This window comes from Parasteatoda tepidariorum, chromosome 4, assembly GCF_043381705.1.
Source record: "Parasteatoda tepidariorum isolate YZ-2023 chromosome 4, CAS_Ptep_4.0, whole genome shotgun sequence".
NCBI classification, from domain to species: Eukaryota; Metazoa; Arthropoda; class Arachnida; order Araneae; family Theridiidae; genus Parasteatoda; species Parasteatoda tepidariorum.
In genome coordinates, this window is record NC_092207.1 from 8,229,563 (window position 1) to 8,251,032 (window position 21,470).

General features: G+C 29.1%; 1 protein-coding gene across 1 annotated transcript in view; it reads left to right on the forward strand.

Annotated features, from left to right (window-relative positions):
• The window catches only part of LOC107439585 (dnaJ homolog subfamily C member 2), a 65,723-nt gene that overhangs the window by 17,065 nt on the left and 27,188 nt on the right, over nt 1-21,470 (forward strand). Inside the window, exons 5-8 of the mRNA XM_043051721.2 lie at nt 11,640-11,784; nt 16,310-16,390; nt 18,439-18,504; nt 20,005-20,096. Of these exons, the coding sequence (XP_042907655.1) occupies nt 11,640-11,784; nt 16,310-16,390; nt 18,439-18,504; nt 20,005-20,096 (384 nt within the window). The remainder of the gene's footprint in view (nt 1-11,639; nt 11,785-16,309; nt 16,391-18,438; nt 18,505-20,004; nt 20,097-21,470) is intronic.

Consider the following 21,470-nt stretch of genomic DNA (forward strand, 5'->3'; position numbering starts at 1 on the left):
AAGTTAATGCAAAAAAGTATTTGTTTCCTTTTCTTTTGATTTAACCTTCCTCTTTTTTCCAAATTTTTGGCAAATGTAAATGTATCTTCGAAATTTCTTTTGATTTTCCAGTACCATTTCTAGAATTCCTCACTGGATAATAAATGAGAAGAAGGAGTTTCGAAGTTTGAGTAAAATCCATCTGTCATTGACTTATTATCTAGTGGGTCTTCAGCAGTACTTACCATTTACTTATGGAACCAATTGTTTTTGCTACTAACAATGCCTCAAAAGGACTTATCTCAAAATCAGTTTTCATACTTTCATTATCAATGTTAGTTGTATCCGCTTCATCGCCAAAATTTGATTTATCAAATATTCTTTGTGAAATAAATTTTTCCATATTGAGAAAAGCACAGGCTATTGGATATTTGGTAGATTAAACTTTTCTGTCAATGTTCCTTTAAAAATTTGCAACATAATTTGTGAGATTTCCTTCTCAAGCTTCTGAAGAAATAGTGCATTGTTACTCTCGAAGCATGTGTTTTGTTGGTAAGCTGTCTTGCTCATTGACTCTTGGTGTCTGTTTTGCATGAATTTGTTAAAGTCAACGTTTTCTACATCGAATTGAAAAATATCACATTTCTTAAAAGCATTTTAACTTCATTCAGTAGATGCCTCAAAATCTTATTTAAAAATGGATGTAAAATTTTCTCGACGTATTGTTTTACAATTCTTTTGTTTTCAATATCTAACGGGAGATTTCCATGAGTTAGGTAGAAAACTAAACCAGAAAATTTGTTTTGATGATCAAAACTTGCTCAGTTTCAAATTGATATGAGATTTATACTTATCCAGAAGAAGCAAAATAGAAAATTTGATAGCATTTTTTAATTGGCCATGGGTATAAACATTTGCAATATATTAGTAAAATGTTGCTGCCCTCATCATTTAATTTCGTGAATCGCTTTTTCCAATGAAATATGCAGCAGGAACTGATTCTGTAATATCTCAAAGAATTCTTCAGTAAGGAAAAATTACCAATGGAGGTACTTTTCCTTTCCTAGGTACTTTAGAATATAAATCCTCATAATTTTTAGGGTCAAAGATTTTTCCCGTTTAAGGGCAGTATTCAACACATGGCAACGTTCGCATTGTAAGTGCAATCACTTTTTTAAAGGATGCCAGGGCTATTTCCCTCCTAAAGATTCTTCTTAAGTTCTTAAAACCAGTATTTCGAATATTATTCTCTAAGGGAAGTTTTGCCTTTTGAAATTATCTTCGCATTGCACTGAGTTATCGGTGGATGTCGCCTTAAAAAAAACTTCACCTGGATGATTGTCTTTAAATGGATTTTTCCTACCAGTTCCCGCAAGAACGTTAAAGACCGTAATAAGATAATAATTTAGCTAATTATTGGCACAAAAGCCTGCAAAGAAATTTTCTATTCAAGCTTTTATTATTATATTTAGCTGTTATATTTAGTCAGTAAACATAGTTTATTAAGGTGTCTAAGGTATGATATAATAACTAATCACAACATTTATAAAGATAAGTAATAAATAAATTATTATTATAATTCTTTAAATAAATTTAGCAATTAAATTTGCACTTTGAAATGAAATTGTTATAGGAACTATTCATACAACATTTAACTGAATTTTAGGTGTCCTCTATATCGCAGAACTACTAATTATCCATGTGAAATCATATTTCACACATACTGTTCATTCTCTGGGAAATCTATTCCCAGTGAAGGAACATGCCTGTTCCTTCACTGGTTAGAAGTTGTTTTTTGTATTTTTAACATAATTTGGATGTACTAGGAGGCTTCGCCCCCTGCTCGCTGGCGCTCGCCAACCCCCGAACTGCTTTCGCAGTTCATTTCGGATTGCTTTGCAATCCAATGCTCGCTCATTGGATACGTTTTTAACCTCTAGCTTTCGTATACTTTTTTGAATACTGAAGTTCCAAAAACTTTTCACTGTAGAAAATTCTAAACCTGTCCATTTCAATATTAATTTGAAATTGCAAACAGTTCGCATATTTTGCTTAATCACGCTATTCTAAATTTCAGTTGTTGAGAAAAGTAACTGTTGTAGGTTTTGTTTTAAAGTCTTTCCCTCCAGAGGGCTAAAGCCATGTGCTGTAAAACAATATGAAATAGTAGTTTGCCACTGAACGCCGGATGTAAAGCATCGGCTTCGATGAAGATAATTTTGTATTTTTAATTCTCTGAAGGGCGCCACCCTAATAATATGATATTTGTAAAATAAATGTATATATTTTTGATTGTTGATGAAGCCCATCATTTTGTGTTTTCATCAGTGTTCAGAAGCAGAACAACTATAAGTTTTTTATTTTATCACAAAAATATAAAATGTATAAAAAACAAAGAAAAGAGTAAGAAAATGAGTATAGTCATAGAAAAAGTTAAAATTATAATATAGTATTTGTCAGTTAAAATAAAACTTTTTGTTTAAGTCATTGCTAACAATTCAAATTTCTCCGAGGCAATTCTAAAGTATAAATTAAGGTAGTATTGTTAAGTTGAAACACAATATTTTTAGTTTTGATGTCAACAATACAATTCAATTTTTCACAAAAACGATTGTTTCCATTGTTAAGTTCAATGTCAACAATTCAAATTTTTCTGAGGCAACTCTTAACCTCTAAATATTATTTTTTTTATGTACACATTTCTAAATGTCAGTATTCAACCACAAAACAACTTAAAGTCCTCAAATTTAGCATGAAGTTGTAAAATGTAATGAAAGAGGGTCATAGCAATAATGAAAGTAGAAGTAAAGTTAGTACTGTAAAATTAAAACAATATTTTTAATCAATGAGCCAAGTTCTTCAAGAAGCAGTTGTAGAAGTAGGTTGTTTATTTAAAACTTTTTATAGAATTTCTTTAAGAACACAATTGTTAATTTGGGCATTTGGCGATACAACACTTTTAGAATTGAAGGATTTGTTACGTCAAGCGCTCAGGTATCATAATTTTGATCTAGTTGCGCTTCTATGTCATTTTGATTTATGTTGCTAAGTTAACTTTCGAGAAATCCTATGGCTGGCAACAGCATTTTTATTTTTTAAGTTGTTTATTTGTATTTATTTTAGAATTCGTTATTTTTTTAGCGAAATGTTTTTTAACGTAACAGAATTCTTTGCAGACTGTTCTCTGTATGTATGAAAAAAATAAAGTAAATATTTAAGTGTTGTGAAAAGAATCTTATTTAGTTGTACAAAGTACTTCTTTAAATATGAAAACTGTTGCCACCAGCGGAAAAGAAAGACAGCCAAAATTTGGGAGCCACTTAAGAGAATTATATATATTAGATAATATGACTAAAGGTACAAGAAAATTAAAAATTTTCTTTTATTTTCATTAACTTGAAAAAATCCCAGTAAAGGAGCACTTGTTTATTCATTGGTGTTTCATCGTTTGGTAATCCAGTTAATAAACACCCCCTAATCTCAGTACTTGCTTATGTTATGATGCTTAAAGCAAATAAAATTTAACTTCAATAACCATATTTTGAATTCTCTTTTTCACAATGAGAAAAAAAAAGCATTATTATATGCAATTAATTGTACTTTAAACGAATAACTACGAACACTGACTTTATAATTTTGTCAATGTAACAAGGCGTTGAACAGATACTAACAATTTCAAAGCTTTTTTCAGAGAAGACTCTAAGACCAGGTAGCTCAATGCATTGTTAGATGACTTCCTATTGTTAGGTAGTAAGCTACTGTTAGCAATCAATCTAAATTAAAACGCTTAAAATCTTATTTTTAAAAAATATCTATGAAAGGTTCCTTCACTGGTTGGTTTACCCTATATCTTCTAATCTTAAAAGAAATTTCCGGAAGTGTTTTGCAGAATTATTTTACCAGCTATTTAATTAAATTTTAACATTTTTAAAAATCCTATTCTTTACCCTTTTACATTTATTATTTCTTTATTAATATACTAATCAATTTTTTTAATACTTTAATTTAGGTTTTCTTTAAAGTAAAGTTCCTTTTTAAATTATAGTCAAGTTTTTTTTAAAAGAATTATTTTCTCCTAGCTAAGAATAAAACCTTGTTAAGAAATTAAAAACATTCCGCTGTTTAAAATTATTTAATGCAAAACAGCTGATTATTTTACTAAGCATGCTATTTTTTCGAAAAAGGAATATAAATAATTGATTGTCTTTTTTTTTTTTTTTTTTTTTTTTTTTTTTTTTTTTGTTTCTTGTGACTTCCACATAGATTATTTAAAATAGTGTTGATGTTTTATAAGTCACTACAAAGAGTATAAAGATACCGAACATAAAAAGCTGTCGAATACGTAGCCAAAATTTTTAAGCATCTTAAAATATCTCGGTATCTTAAATGTCCTCCTAAAATTAAATTTAGTTGTAAAATTAAATTTTTAATTATCTGACCACGTATGATTCACTAATTATTTCATTATATCTTTTACTCTTTCTTTATGATACCAAGTAGATTTTTTTCCTGATAATATACTAAGCTATTTTGTTTAGTTTTTTTCTTTAACACGATTCCCAAGATATTATTGTAGTATAATTTGTTATCAGGAAAATGCCTTATTTTGTTTAGCAGGAAAGCTAAAAATTGAAATTTGTAAAAAGATACCGAAGCCGTGCCAATTTTAGTCATTTGATTTTTAAAAAAATGCTATAAAAAATACGCAATTTCCGAACTTATTTTAATAAATTAAAAGAAAGAAAAAAACATTGCAAGAAGGCTAACATACTTTTTTCAGAAACTGTGAAAACTAATTTTTCCTATATTTCGTCAAAAGAGGATGATGTTGCTCCAAAGGACCTACTCAATATTTTCACTATTTCCAGAATGAAATCTGATCGAAACAACTTTATTCCTTGAAAATTAAAGTGAGGAAAAAATTAACTTTTATTATTTATCTAAGCTTATTCCATTTATTTAATGATAGCGGTATTAAGGTTAAGGATATGCGATGGAAGCCCCGTTTACTATTATACTATAACTGCATGTCCTTAAATTAAAATGTTTAGGCTTTCAGCAAAGAAAAAAAATTGTACTGCATTGATTTTTTTACAAAGTAGTGAATTATTATTTTTTTCAATATAAGAACCTGTGCCGATATCTGATGTAAAACTTATTTTAATATCGAGTGAAATAATTTAATATGTTGTGTAACTAAATGGATAATCCCAAGTAACTGAATCGAAAATATAAAAACTTTATTGATTTAAAAAACTAATAGATAATAATAAAAATAGACATGTTTTGAGCATCCATTAATGAAAATCAAGTTATTCGAGCCTGACAAGTCTTGAGAATGGGCAATTGTATTTGAACGCTCGAAACATGTCGACTTTTACTTCCCTCTTCATATATTTTGAAGCCAGTTGAGTTTTTATCGTCAATTATACTGTTTTACATATGGGTCTTGATCATTATTTTGATAAGGATTTTACACTCGTTAAAGTAAACATATGCATTTTAATATTTTAACAGAATTCATGTGGTCTTTAAAAATGTAAAAGCATCAATATTGTAAAAGTTATATTTAACTTAAAAATTACAATTTTGAGACCAGATATTTTGAATTAATGAAATTAAATATTTTATCTTTTAAGTTTTTGTGCCCCCATTTCATTATCTTAAGGATCATACGAGCTCTGTTTAGAAAGAGAGTATCAGGTATATATATAAGAAAACAAAAGTAATCATAGTAGCAGTATTTGGTGGTAAATCTGTAATAAATAGCTTATCGTAATTGAAGAATATGCTGTGCGACATTTTATGGTGAATTTGCGAACGTAAGTTTCAGAATGTATCAAAACATGAGAATGCTATTTGCTAATCATCCTTATCCAAAGAAAACCATGTAACCTAAATATCTAGCATAATGAAGCGATTCTTTAAACAATGAATCATACAATATGCAACATTTTATTTCAATATCTTATTCTTAAACATAACATATTTCAATGTTTTTAAAATGCCACTAAACATTCAGCAATTCCTTAAGTTATAGAAAAAAGATATATCGTAAATTATAGAAAACCTTGTGAATGTGCATTAGAATAACTATACAATCTACATTTAATTTTTGAAGCACTTCTTTTTTCTTCAAACTTTTTTGCCTAGAAGACTCGATTAAAGCTGTAAAAATGATTATCCCTAAAATTTTGTATATAGCTATAATAAGTTATGTTAGTTTGATTCTAGTATGAAATCCTCGAATAGCAAAAACAACATAATCTAAATAATATCAGACAAACAGTTCATGTATTTAAATCCTGAAAACTTATAAAATTATAAATAATTTATAAATCGATTCAAATTTTCTTTTAAAAGGAGATTAAAATAAAAAATTTTGCTTTTAGACAGAAATCAGCTCAAAAATTGTCGATTGCCTAGAAACTTTGAGATATTTTCTATTAACAATTAATTGAACCTCTCCGAGCAATCACAGGACATTATTTCAATTTTTTTACAGTCATTGGTTGCCTAGCAACCTAGTAAAATTGAGCTTTCCTCTTTTGAATTAGTCAATGGGTTATCTTAAAATATTTATTTGCGCAGGCGACTTTTTTTGGCGGTTTTCCGGACTATCGCCAAATATCTAAAGCTTTATTGCGACCCAATTTATGATACAATTTTTTTTAAATTTTGTCTACCCCCCCCCCTAATTCAAGTGTCTAGATTCCAAATATGTAAAAAATATATATATATGTTTATTCAGAGAAAGTACGTTTTTGTGTCTGATTTCGTAACTGTAACTTAATTAATAGTTAACACTTATTAAATAGCATATTTGAGGTCACCCCCAGGAACCATTAAGATTGACACTTAGTTCATGAAAATCTGATCATTAGAACAAAAGTTATTCGGAGTGATATTTTTTTTTTTTTTTTGCGGACTGTACATTCACTCATGTTCTTTCAACATGGGGAAGGCAATTTTTATTATAAAAATTTTATTGATTTTTTTTATCATAAGAAAGTGCTTAAAAGTATTTTTGAGTACTTATAAGGTGCTTATTTTTTGTGCTTTCAGTTTGAATATCTTTCCAACCCGATTTCACAAACTGTAGCTCTAAATTTTGATATTATGTTGAAATATTTGTGTTATAATTATTGCTTAGTAAGTATCCTCAGTGATTCTGTTTGTCTTGGGAAACTACTGGTCCTTAAAACACAGAACTTCCAAATTTCCTTTTTTACTATGAGCCTATAAGAATACCTATACCTATTTAAAATTATATTGATTATTTAAAACATTCAAATTTTCAAAAACTGAAAAATTATATGTGAAATAAAATCATTTTTAATTATAAAATTAATTTTAAAAAATTATAGAAAAAAATCAAGTTTGAAAAAAAAATGAAGATGATAAGCCGATAAATTCTCTACCTCTTTAAGTATCTATTAATGTGCATATTTATCAAGATTCTCTGAATTGATAGACTAAACAAATGATTTTAAAGCAAGGAAAGAGTTATATTTGAGCTATCAGGGCTTTTAATTAAGAGTGATATAACACTTGCAATAAGAAGAAAAAAAACTATCCAATTTGGTACTCAGAATTAGTTTATTTTCCTTGCACTGTAATTACATGGGTAAAAAAGATTTTTAAGTTTGATTCTATTCTGTCTATTTAAATCTGCTGATGTTACATTTTTTTCCCTCACAAGAAAATTACATGTCCTCTCTATAATTTTTGGAGTATTTGTTGTGCTATGGAAGAGAAATCGGTGCATAGTGTTGAAATCATTCTTTGTCGTCAGGGGTCTGTTTAGAAGAAATTTGAGTTCGTTAACAGACCCTTCACAAAATATCTTTTCATAAAAACAGACCCGTCACAAAATAATTTATCTTTTAATCGGACCCTTCACAAATTTGTTTAGCTTCATTATTGTTTTGTTAATCGAATAAACCCTTCCAGGGGGTGAGAAAGACGGTTCGAGGCAAACTAAGTTTCCCTACATTTAAATTCCAAACATAGTATTCTAAGAAAATATTTCTACTTTTACAAACATTGTGTTCGCATTCTTATTAATATTAAATCATAATTTTTTTTTGTGAATAAATAATTGATCAATTTATATTTATTCATGAACTTAATTAATGGAATATTATGTAAATAAAAATTAATTTCTGGCAATTTTTTAAATAAAATATTATAAATTTAAGAATTGTTTCACATTAAAAGTGATACATTACTAAGTTGTTTCCATTATTCCTCCGAAATGAAAATTCTGTGTTGAGCAGTATAGGCTAGATACCAAATATTTGTATGTTGCATCTCTAATTTAGTAGCAGCAATTGTTGAGCTGAGTCTTGTATCTATTTACAATTTAAAAACTTCTTGAAAGGTTTTTGTAATAATAGGACCCTGTTTTCGCAAATTCACAAAAGCAGGACCCTGGTTGAAAGAATGTAACTTAACGCTTATTTTATATTCACAAATTATGAATAGTTTTTACACAATTTTACAAAAACAGGACCTTTCACAAAATGTCTGGACAGACCCCTGGTCATGCATATCTTTCGAAACAAAGACTTTATTTAGCTATTGTCTTGGAGTATATTTTTGAATTTCTATTTGTAAACTATATATATATTTTTAATTATCGAGGATAGAATTAGTTTTTTTTTTTTTTTTTTTTTGCATGAAATAAAACAAAGGCTTGTTTAATCTATAGGAGAATAATTTTTTTCCTTCATGTTGTTAGGTCATCATAGATCTAAAAAGAATAAATGAGGGGAATACATCAAAATTGATTCACCCAAAAAAGTCCAATTTGCTGGTCCACATAGCAACTATAAAGAGAACTTGTTGATTTTGTTTGTGTATCACTTGTGATGCCTTTTACAAATTGTTTCATAGAAACTGGAATAAAATGGTTGAAATCAATGTCTTTAACAAAATAAAATGAGACAGTAATATCTAATGGTTTCTTTGATAATAAATACAACTAAATCATAGGTAAACCTATCACACATTTTTCCTTACCTACAGAAGAGACAAAATATCAATTGCCACCCAAATACCAGTGCATATTATTTTTATATGTACACCAGTGTATTTGTATTTTATTTTATAACCGTAGTTGAACAGCTGATCCAATTTTATGGGTTTACGACTACTAATGTTCAACTCCGTAGCCTTGTTATTTTGAACCCAATCCAGGAGACAAGTGAATTCCCGGATGAAGGAAGACGGCGACAACCTCCCACGGTTAGCCTGACGGCAAGGGGACTCTGACCCATGATCCGTCTACCACTGAAGATATTTCACGGCAGCACTGTGGTCGGGGCAAGCCTGATGCAGAATTCGTATCAACTGGGGTTCGAACCTGTTTCGCCACATTGAAAGGCGAAGGCTCTATCCCCTGAGCCATTGCGGCTCAATGTTGTATATATCAGGGGTGGCCAAGCTCCTTCAAATTTTGAAGTTTTTCGTGAGCCACAATTAAATACGTATTTTAAAGGTATTAAAAAAAAGTTACAGATATTATATTATGTACAGAAATTACATTGAGAGCATATAAATAAAAGTACAAAATATGTGCATTGAATTTAAATATTAAAAATTAAGCACATTTATTTTACTTCTCTTGATAGTTCTTTAAAATTTGGTGAATAATTGGTGACAGCACTTCTCAGTAATTCTTTGAAATGCTGGTTAGTTAATACTGATCGGTGTTTGGCTTTCACGAATTTTAAAGTGGAATAAAATGATTCACATACTTACGTTCCGAATATTTAAATAATTCGACACGCAGCCTTTTTTAATTCAGGATATTTCAATTCTGGTACAAATTTCCAAAATTCAGTAATCGACGTGAACTTATATTTTAGTTGTAGAGCTTGATCTTCTTGCATCTCTATTAATTCTAATTCTCCAGATGCTTTTTGGGTCATAAATATATTGGAAATGGAAAACTCACCTTGAATTATGTTAATTACAAATGGATGCAAGTGAAATCTATTTTGGAATTCCGTCAATATTCCTTCTAGCTCTTTTGTATACTTGTTGAGTTTTTCTTGTTTAATATTGGAACAAATTTTTTTAATTCGAGAAAAATGACAAAATGTTTAATTTTTAATGTTCTTTTGAAAAAGTTGTAATTTAGTTTGAAAACTAAATATACACTGTGAGAGCTCAGATCCCCTGCAATTGTAAATTCAGTGCTTGCAAATATTCTGTGACATTTAAAAACATTAAGTCTTTTAACCACTCATCATCTTCTAATTCTGTATAGGTTATTTTCTTTTCTCTTAGAAATGCAGTTATTGGATCAAAAAAATTTACAAAGCGATTTTATAAGTTGTAGCTAGATAACCATTTAACAATGCAAAAGAAATTTATGTCATTTGGAAGTTCTTCGTCCTTTAATTCTTTAAGGAAATTTTTGAATTGTCAATGATTTTTTACATTGGTGCGAATGTAGTTTGCAAAGTGTAGCACTGTTTTCATAACATCTGGATATTTTAAACATTTTGTAACGAGATGTTCTCGAGGAATTATGCAGTGAATCAGTATGAATTGTGGAAGTTGAGAATCATCTCTTAAAGCCCCAATAAGACCGATTTTTTTTACCCAGCATTGCCGGAGCTCCATCAGTTTCATTGCTTACAAGTTTATTAAGAGGCACATCAAAAGTTTTCGTTATGGAATCTAATGTATTTTTAATATCAACACAGCAAGTTGACTCTTGAAGTGCTTCTAAATGAAGTGTTGTCAATATTAGTTGTTTATGATGCGAAATGTCATTATGGATTTTACTTTTTCTAAGAAAAAAGGAACAAATTATTGGTAGATCGTGTTAATCGGTCTGCAGTCGGACGATTGCGCCACTGTTTATGTTCGTTCATGTAGTTTTCGATGAGTCATATCATTCTTAACTTGGAAGAAAATTAAATTTGTTAAAACGTGGCACTTAGTCTTTCATATTTGTTGTCAGTAATTTAAAAGACATTTTGAAACGCGCACGGAACGATGATAATTTTTTAAAATATAATAGTACAAAAATGAAAAGGGAACTCTGGTACATTCATCGAGAGTCACAAATAATCCTTCGAAGAGCTGCAAGTTGGCCATCAATTGCCACCCATTATACAGTGAGGTAAATTTTTTTGTGTAAATGACTCATAAAATTCATTTCATTGTAGTTTAAAAGACATAAATTTTCTTTCCTTTGAAAATATAAATTATTGTATTGTGGGGCTAAATGAAAAGAAAAAAAAAACTTATTCTAGATTTTTGGACAAAATCTGATCATAGCATACAAACATGCACAGATATTTATCATCTGTACGCCATGCAAATATTGTAAATGATTTGTCTATATTGTTATATAGACAAATAATTTACTTTATTTATTCACATAACTTTACTCAATATTAAAAAGTGACCTGTTTAATTTTAGTAGCGCTTTTTCTTAACTAGTTTTGACACATAAAGTTTAGTCTTTTGTTTATTATCATTTGTTTGTTTTCTAATAATAATGCAGCTTGGAATCTTTTTTTGTATGCAATTGTATAAACGACCATTACTCTTAGTTCTTGTTATCTTATATTGGCATTTTTTTACACCCTTTTATAAATTAGTTGCATCAAGTAGTATAATTCTGTCTTGTATTTCAGCTTATGAAATCTTAGGCAATCCAATAAAGCGACAGTCTTACGACAGTGTAGACCCTGAATTTGATGACTCAGTACCTTCTGTCAATAACTTTTCAAAAGAAAACTTTTTTGAAGTGTTTCGACCAATTTTTGAAGCAAACTCCAGGTATTTGAAAATAGTGGAACTATTTTAAACTATATTATGAGAATCTGCATGCTGGAAGTATAATGGAGTCCTTCCTTACTTGTTTGCATACTTAATGATTTATTACTCTAACTGACACTTGCTGTATTAACTGTCTCAATTATTTATGTTTTATAATTAAGTTCAGCATTCAAAATCACATTCCATTGGTGGTCTGTTTAGGACCACTATACAGTCTTCAGTGACTAATGGGATCAGCAAATAACAGGGTGGCCACCCACCTGGAATTATCAGGGAATCTTTTTATTCTGGAAAAGTCAGGGAAATTTGGATAAAAACCCGGAAAAGTCAGGGAATTTTAAAGAAAAGCGAGAACTTTTTTCTTTAAATTATTTTACCATCCATTACATTCACTTTTTTAGATGGAAATTTATCACCAAACAGATGAAATATAATCAACTAAGCAATACTTTGCTTGCATTAAAATTTGCTCCATTATAACCCTGTTAAACTTGAATGCCACTTATAACTCTCTCATGGTTGCTAAAAACCTTTTACCTATTCTAGACCTTTGACCTATCATGGTTGAATGGAAAAACCTTTGATCTATTTGGAGACTGCTGTTTAGGAAAGGCAAAGATTGTTGGGGAGNTATATATATATATATATAAGCATGAGTTTAAGTTTAAGCATTTTTTATAAAGCATGAGTTAAGTATAAGTATGAGATAAAAGCATTTTTTTTTTTAAATTTTTTTATTCTGTTCTGTCAGCTGAATCTATTTATCAGTCAAGTATGTTCTGATGCTTTGGGGGTATTTTTTTCCTTTTGACAAAATTATTCAAGATGTTTTAATTTTTTCTACTTTATAAAATTCTCCAAAAATTAGTTGGTTACAATAGATTTTTTATTGCACTCTTTCTGAAAGCTTTTGTACCCCATCCAATTAAATCGGTGAATTATTTTTTCTCAGCAACCATCAGTTTCTTAAAATCGCTAGCAGTAATGTTTGTGGACAAATTTTTACAGTTGTTCCATGGATGCTTATTTTTTCAATTTTAACCTTTTATAACATATTTTATTAAAAGAACAGTTCTTTTACAAACTGATTATATGTTAACATTTAATTTTACTGTTTTTTTTTTTTTTTTTTTTTTTTTTTTTTTTTTTTTTTTTNTTTTTTTTTTTTTTTTTTTTTTTTTTTTTTTTGTAAATATTTGATTTTCTACTCAAAATTTGAATTTTGTAGTAATCACTATGTCCAAAGTTTGTAAATGTTGCTTGCATTCTAGCTATGATATTTCAGAAACTGTTTCTTCCTTTATCCTTAAAAGTTGGCAAAATCTAAGAAATGTATGGGAAACATGTTAAATGATATATAAACATAAAATATAATAGAATTTTATTCAAATGTGTTTATTAATAAGAAAGAAAATTAAACTTAAATTTTTTTTTTTTTTTTTTGTTCTGCACTGTACAGGTTTCTAGTTGGGCAATCCCATGGTTAGATCAACCAGATGACAAAAATTTTAAACTTAATATTTTTTAAACAACAAGGTATCATTTTCAAGGTTAAAAACTGGAGACTTAGAAATAATGACTTTTAACTTAATATCAGTTTTCCATAATTTATAGACAAGGCTGTAAAATGAACTGTTACATCATTTGAAATTTTTATCTGTGGTCAGTTAATCTCTAACAAGTAATTTTTTTTTCAACTGTATAATTAAATTCATTAGTTAGATTTTATGTTGAATAAGAATTTACAACTTTAAGTCAAGTAACTCATTATTGTAAGAACATGAATTTGATTTGGTTTAAAATTGAACAGTATATGCTACTAAAGTATGTAGTTTTTATTACAATTACATCTATTACACTTAGATATTTATTGTTTTTGATGGAAGGATAAGTGTTTGCTTTTCCAATTCGCGAAAAAATAATTTATAAAATAATAAGCCTACACGCATTAGCAAACAATAATACATGCCCTATTCAACTTTTAGTAGTTATTGGTTCTGTAATTGACAAATCAATCTGGAAGGCATTCAGCTAATTATATTATGTTAAAAGGATATAAGAAACAAAGGTTACATATAATAAAGAGATAATCGTATGAAAAAGAAATAAAAATTTATTCTTGAATCAATTTTAAATTTTTCATAAATTTGACGCATTTCTAATGCTACAACCGGGGACATATGTTCTTTCTTGTTGCCTGCTGACTGTGCCACTGACTACAAGTCAAAGGTATATCGATTTATATCATCTGTTTTGAAACTTCAAATACAATAGATTGAAAGAACTGTACAAAACAATTATTTAATTAATGACTCTTGCGATTATTAGCATTTTTTCTGTTCAAAAAAATCTTTTTTTTCCATAAAGAATTATTAGACTAATAAGACAAGGTAGTTTTTTATTTTTTTTTCCCCTTTTAATGCACAATAGCATATTTTAAAATTTTTCTATCATTTATAAAAAGATATTTTTCTGCGTTTTTTTTTTTTTTTCAAGTTATTTAAAGAAAAAATAGAGGAAGAAAATTAACGGCAGTTTTTTTTAATTTCAGGATTTTAAAAATTATTAGATTTAAGGAAATATTGCCTAAATAAGAGTTCTTTTTACATTGTTGTTAATGTACGTACTGTACCATAATTAAAATAAATGATTTTTCGACTAGTTTTTAGATGACAGAAAATGTTATAAAACACATTGATCCATCTATTTCAACAGGAAATAGAGGACAATTTAAATTAAAGAAGCTATTTATCGAATATAATATTAAGATTGAAATTAAGGTAATTTTCATTCGTTATAATGGTTATCGTTAACTTATATTTTTATTCAACTTGTGTCCAACACTAAAAATTTTACATGTGATATCAAAGTAAATTAATTATGTATCATATTTTACAAGTAAATGACTGCATAGAATTCTTTATTCAAATCCCAGCTTAAAAATCAGTCAAATTTTCATTTAAAGTACAAACAAATTCATAGAGTTAAGACAATTTGTAAATGAGTAATCATTTTTTACTTTCGTGCAATTTTTGCCCGACGCCAACAGTTTTATCCATTTAATTTGAACTTATTATAATCAGTTTTTATGGGGGGAAATGTTTTTTTGATAGGTTATGATGTACTAAATATTTTATATAAAAATTTTATGATTATAAACTTAACTTTGGTTTATGTTCGTGCAACACCATGAAACTATCCAATTGTAAAAACAGAAACAATTAACTAATCTAAACTTTTAAAAAATGTGATTAGATTGGAATTCTTTAAATATTTTAATTTCGAATAAGAAAAAAAAAATTTAAGAATTTTATCTAGTTTTTTTCTTTAGAATATGGAAATTGGTATAACGAAAAATTGGTATAACGAATTTAATCGTGTTCGATCCAGGACGAATCCCGTGCAGGTCGTCCAAAATCCGTTGCTGTGCCAGAAAAGATCGATGCTGTGCGTGAACTGATAAAGCAAGATCGTCACGTGACATACCGTGAGATAGAGGCGTCTTTGGACATTAGTATGACTAGCATCAATAAAATATTGCATGAACATTTGAGCGTAAAAAAAATTTGTTCGCGTTGGATCCCGCATAATCTGACAAACGCTCAAAAAAAGGCTCGTGTCGATTGGTGCAAGGAAATGTTGGAAAAATACGTTCAAGGTACATCAAAGGCTGTGTATAACATCTACACAGGTGACGAATCATGGATCTATGCATATGAGCCGGAAACAAAACAGCAATCAACTGTATGGGTCTTCCAAGACGAGGCAAAACCAACAAAAGTTGTTCGAGGAAGAAGCACATCGAAACAAATGATTGCCTGTTTCTTCGGCATTAACGGTCATGTGGCAACAGTGGCGTTAGAGCAACGCAGGACGGTCAATTCTGAATGGTACACGACCATTTGTTTGCCAGAAGTCATCAAAGAAATTCGAAAAAAGCAGAAGAACAGGCGAATCATTCTTCAGCATGACAATGCGAGCTCTCACACATCAACTCAAACAAAGGCATTTCTAAGGGATCGAAAGATCGAACTGATGGGTCATCCGCCGTACAGCCCTGATTTGGCACCCAATGACTTCTTATTATTCCCATACATCAAAAATAAATTACGTGGACAACGATTTTCGACCCCCGAAGAAGCGGTTGATGCATTTGTAAATGAACATCAACGGTTACCTCAATCGGACTGGAAAAAGTGCTTTGAAAATTGGTTCAAACGCATGCAAAAGTGTATTGATCATCATGGAGAATATTTTGAAAAGCAATAAAACCAATTTCGATCCTACATATTTGTTTTTTCATTATTAGGCCGGAAATATAAATAGCAACCCTCGTATTTTAAACAAATGAACATTATAAAAAAAGAAATTTAGATTATAATTATATACAATTTTAATTTATTTAGTCTGTAGAATTCTTAGTTTAAAAAGTTTTCTTATTGACTAGACACACAACTTTTTATGACTCAATCTTATGTATTTTGTCATTATATAACGTTTAGTATTTTATTATAAATCTTTGCAGATGGTCAATAAAACAACCTGTTCCAGCAATTGGAAATAAAAAATCTACATTTGAGGAAGTTGATACATTTTACAGCTTTTGGTATGTATTTACTTTTAGAAACTTTTATTTAACTTTCTTATTTATATTGTCATATCACAAGTAGCAAGTCAACTGTTCAATGTGGATGCTCCATCGTTAGAGTTTTGGATCCTTTAAACAAAGTGATTCACTACCACACCAACAAACTTCTAAGGGCATTTAATTAAGAATTGCATAAGAACCAGACTGGAATCCTTGCACAACGCTAGGAGAGCTTTCCTATAACTGTGCTGTTTTTACGTGCGCCTGCAAAGGAGTATTTTTATTTATTATGTTAGTTATATGCTTTCTAAAAATTATTATTGAAAATGGCTTTCCAATTAATTCAGTATTAGATCTTGATTTAAAGATATGGCGCCTAATTTTACAAACTTGCCAAATCTTTAAATTAGAATTTAAAACCCAATACTGGACGTGGACCAATTTAAATGCCATTTTCGACAATAATTATTAGAAAACATGAAACTAAGATAATTTAGATAAATGAATATCAAAGATATGTATGGAACTAGTTCATAATAGGGAAGCACTCCTAACGACATACAATAACATTTCTAGCCGTGGGTTGTTAGACAATTCTGAATCATTATGTGCCTTACCTAGAAGTTTTTCAGTGTGGTAGTGATACATCCTGTACAGGGCAGACTGTGGTACTTTTTGCATCGTAATTTTTAACTTGAATGATAATATTTTGATTCATAATCTAAAGACAGCATTTAAATACAAAATACTTTTCATGCTGTTACATGTTTTTTCTAAGGATTCATATATAAAGACTTGTCAGTCTTTCAAGTAGAAATTAAACTATTATGTGACTTCTTTTTATAGCGTCAACATCTTGAAACTTTCTTTATGCTTTGGGTGAAAGTTTTATATTTGGACAAATTATATTATGTTATTCCTTGGGACTTGTCTCTTGGTGCTTTTCTGTATCAAAGTAAAATCACCTTATGAAATCAAAATATGGTCAATTTAAATCTCGCAGAAAAATATGCTAGTTGTAGTCGTGAATTTAAAATGGCAAAAAAATTTTAAAACATAGGCAAAGTTCTCCTTGCTCTAACCAAACCACTGTTTTCAAATTTTCTGATTCATTGCCCCACTCTGCATAACCAAATAAACTTAGTTCAATTGACTTTTAAGTTTATATTAAGAAAATTAAAGCAAAAACTAATTTTAGGTCATGAAGTTTTCTTTTCTGACCAAATCGTGCTTTGAATATTTTGCTGTGATGTTATATAAATTGGCTAAGTATCATAACGAGAAACAATAATGATGCCAATGTTGCAGTTTGGTTTTTCAAAAGCTGTCAATGTCCCAAGGTATGACGGTAATATGTTACTCTATCCTTTCGCTAAAAAATTTTATCTGTACTCAAAGGCCTGATTGAATAAATATGTGCCTTCATCTTTTCTGAAAACACTAAAAAATATTATTTGAACGTTACCTGTACAAGAAAAGATTTTTGGAAAAACATAATGCTGTTATACATTTTTCCTTACTTTTTTTCCTATCACTTACCTGCCAAGTCTCCTGTTTTTTAGCAAAGACTCATGTGTTTTACGACTATCTCCTGTTTACCCATATGTTCTCAAATTTCTCCGTATTTGTTGAAGAAATTTTAAAAATATAATAAAAAAATTGGTGATAAGATATCCATTGATGGCAAAAAATACATCTCTTATTCTTTAACAGATGGTGCTATTTCCAGTACTGGAGTATGTTGAGTGTTTATAGTTTAAGTAATTATAAATAATGGTTTAAATAAGTCTTCTATGGATTAAGATTTATATATATATATATTTTGTTTCACTAAATGTAAGTGCTTAGATTTCGAATTTCTCTTTTTGAGTTAATGATTATGCTTAATGTTTCAAAACTTTACTTGAAGAATAGAAATTGTTAAATCTCTGTTATTTTATTTCCCCAATGTTATTCCTTATTCCTTATGTTAAAGTGTATACATGTATGCTATCAGAAATAATGTTCTTGAGAATATTGTCCTATATTTCATAGATATATATTTTCTGTTTCATGTATATCTGAAGGTATGACTTTGAGTCCTGGAGAGAATATTCTTACTTGGATGAAGAGGAGAAAGAAAAAGGAGAAAAGTGAATAATAATAATTTTTGACTAAAATATTAATTTTTATTTAATATTAATGCTTATTCCATACACACTGGCAGCACTGGGCACTTTTCAAATTATGTAAAAAAAAATGACATTAACAGTCGCTAATTCTGAAGTCCATTGATAACTGTGTTAAGTCCAAGTAGTCATTTCTCTTTGTACATATAGTTCGTTCAACAGGAGTTCGCACTTGGCTCCACCTCATCGAACGAAGAGTTCTTTTCAGCTCAAGAGTAAGAGGAGAAACATCTCCGCGCCTCAAATTGAAACAACCCTTAATGCGCAACAAATGCAAACAGTAAATAAATTTCTCATAAAGGACAGACTATTCACTCAAAAGAGAGAAATGTCATCAAATTTATGAAAAATTTAATGTTAAAAAAAAATGCCCATGAAGATTGCAAAATAATTTTTTTTTTTTTTTATGCGGTCGCTAAATAGCAACCTTGTTCAGGACTGTTCACATCCTTCTCCCAAAGATAGCGGATATCACATGATGAAGGCGGAGCTAAGTGCCGACTCCTGGTGAAGGAACTATATCATATTTTCTACTTAAATAATACAAATTTTTTACATTGAATTTTTGGACTATCTTTGTGCATTTATGAGAAAAACTATCTGCAGTGCATATGTAGCATATTTTAACTATTTCTAAAATTCTTGTGTGAGAGAATGGCATTTTGTGACAGAAACATAAGAAAAAACTTGAAAAATGATTGGATAAAAAAGTGCCTTACTCTGTAATCACAAAGCAGTATGACTTATTTATTGTTGTCTTTCATGAATGATTTTGTTAATTTACTTTCCTATTTGCTCTTATTTTTACTTTATTTTTAGGCATATAGAAACTATTTAAAAATTTTTTTTTTTTTTTTAGTGTTGCCTTGTCTCAGTTAACATTAGTAATGTCCAAAATTTACTCTTGGTTAGAAAAATAATTTTGTATAGTCATCAAAAATTTTTACAATAATTTATGTTTATTCAAGTCACTGTTCAGAATTATAATTTGGCACAAACATTTTTACTGTTAATTAAATTTAAACTTAATTGTTTTGCCAGAACTTAAAATTATGTTCCCACATTTGGAGAACTTCCCTATTTCTGACTATTACGTAGTAAAAGTGTTTCCTTTCCAGATCAGGGTGTGATAATGTTAGTATTCAATATTTTTAAATTTCTAGATTTCTGAGGAAAATACAGTGAGAATTCTCAGACACTTAATAGCTTTGCACATACACAGCCACATAAATAGATTCTCGAAATTATTAACCTAATGAAAAGTTTTAAATAAAAATCCAGATACCTCTCAGACACTTCTAATTTTTTTTTGTTGTTAATTTTTAATGTAAAATTTATTTTATGCATTTAATAAGTTTCATAACAAAGAGAGAGAAAAATGATTCAAGACTAATGAATATTGTTTGGCAAATGTTTTTTTATTATCAAAACTTTACTTGAATTTTGATTGTGAATTTTTTATAGTCGGGAAGAAAGAAAATGGATTGAAAAACAAAATAAAGCTGCTCGTCAGAGGTTAAAAAAGGAGGAAATGGCAAGGATAAGACAACTAGTTGGTGAATATAATTTATTTAATTTCAAATAAAAGCCCTGTGTAGGTTGATATTTTAATTACAATATAATTTTGTTGCATTGCAACTCTTTACTTCTAGAATAAACCTTAGAAGTTACATATTCTTCATAGAATTCTAGTTGAAGACCTGTTTTCCATAATTGTGAAAAAATGAATAAATCAGTTCTTAACTCTACGAAATGTACAAAATTGAAAATCTTGTACCAACACAATCATTAAGGCTAAAATAATTTTTATTATTTATTTTTTTGCCTTGCCAATGGCTTTACATTATTGAATTTTATTTTATTTTATAACTGTCGTTGAACAACCAACCCAATTTTTCGGGTTTACGACTAATGTTCAACTCTGTAGTTTGTAATTGTGAACCCAATCCAGAAGACAAGGGAACTCCTAAATCAAGTATTGGAAGAAATCTGCCTTCGGGGAAGACTTTTTAGTGGAACTCACATATTTACATTACATTGAGTAGGAAACCTCCCACGATTCGCCTATCGGCTAGGAGAACCCATGATCTGTCTACCGCTGAAGATATTTTATGTCACCACTGTGGTCGGTGCAAGCCGGATGCGGAATTCATATTAATCAGCCATTGTTGGCATTCGAGTCCGGTTCACGACAGCCTTATTGGAGCTAAACTGGCTTTTAGTAGTTCATACCATCAAAGTAATGATTAATTATTCAATATCTTTTGGAATGATGTTGTTGCTCAAGGCTAACTCATGATATGTACTCAGATTCAGACTTATCCCTTTCTAAGACCTATAAAACACCTCTTTCCATATTATCTATAGTAAAACTGCACAATATTAATGCAGTTTTAGTAGCTACTGAATATTACCTGCATTAGTACATTTGGTATTAATTAAAATTGCAAAAGTGCCTATTACCAAAATTAATTAAGCACTATTGGCGTCAATAATAGTGTAATGATTTTTTATGACCTTCCTGGACGAGTTAGTGCCTTTGTCATAAAAAGAAAGTATTCTTTGTTACGAGTTCAGTATTATGTTTTAAATGGTGCTAATTCAGAGTGAAATATGTTAAAAATTAGAAGAAGGGCTATTCCATGGTAACTTACGTTACATTCACAGAAACTTTATTGCACTGAGAACTTAGAAGCAAACAAATAATACTAATACACAATCNAAAATTGATAATTATGGGTAGCAATTTAAAATAATTAGAAAAGGAACATGAATAAAATGATAGAGCATAAATTAGGTAGTTAGTATTATTGGTGATTGTTAGCCAAAAACTCAGCAAATCCGTCGCATTAAGTCCAATAACTGTGTTAAGAAAAAATTAATTGATAATTATTCATCAAAATTATGACATAGTACAACTAAGAATTTCC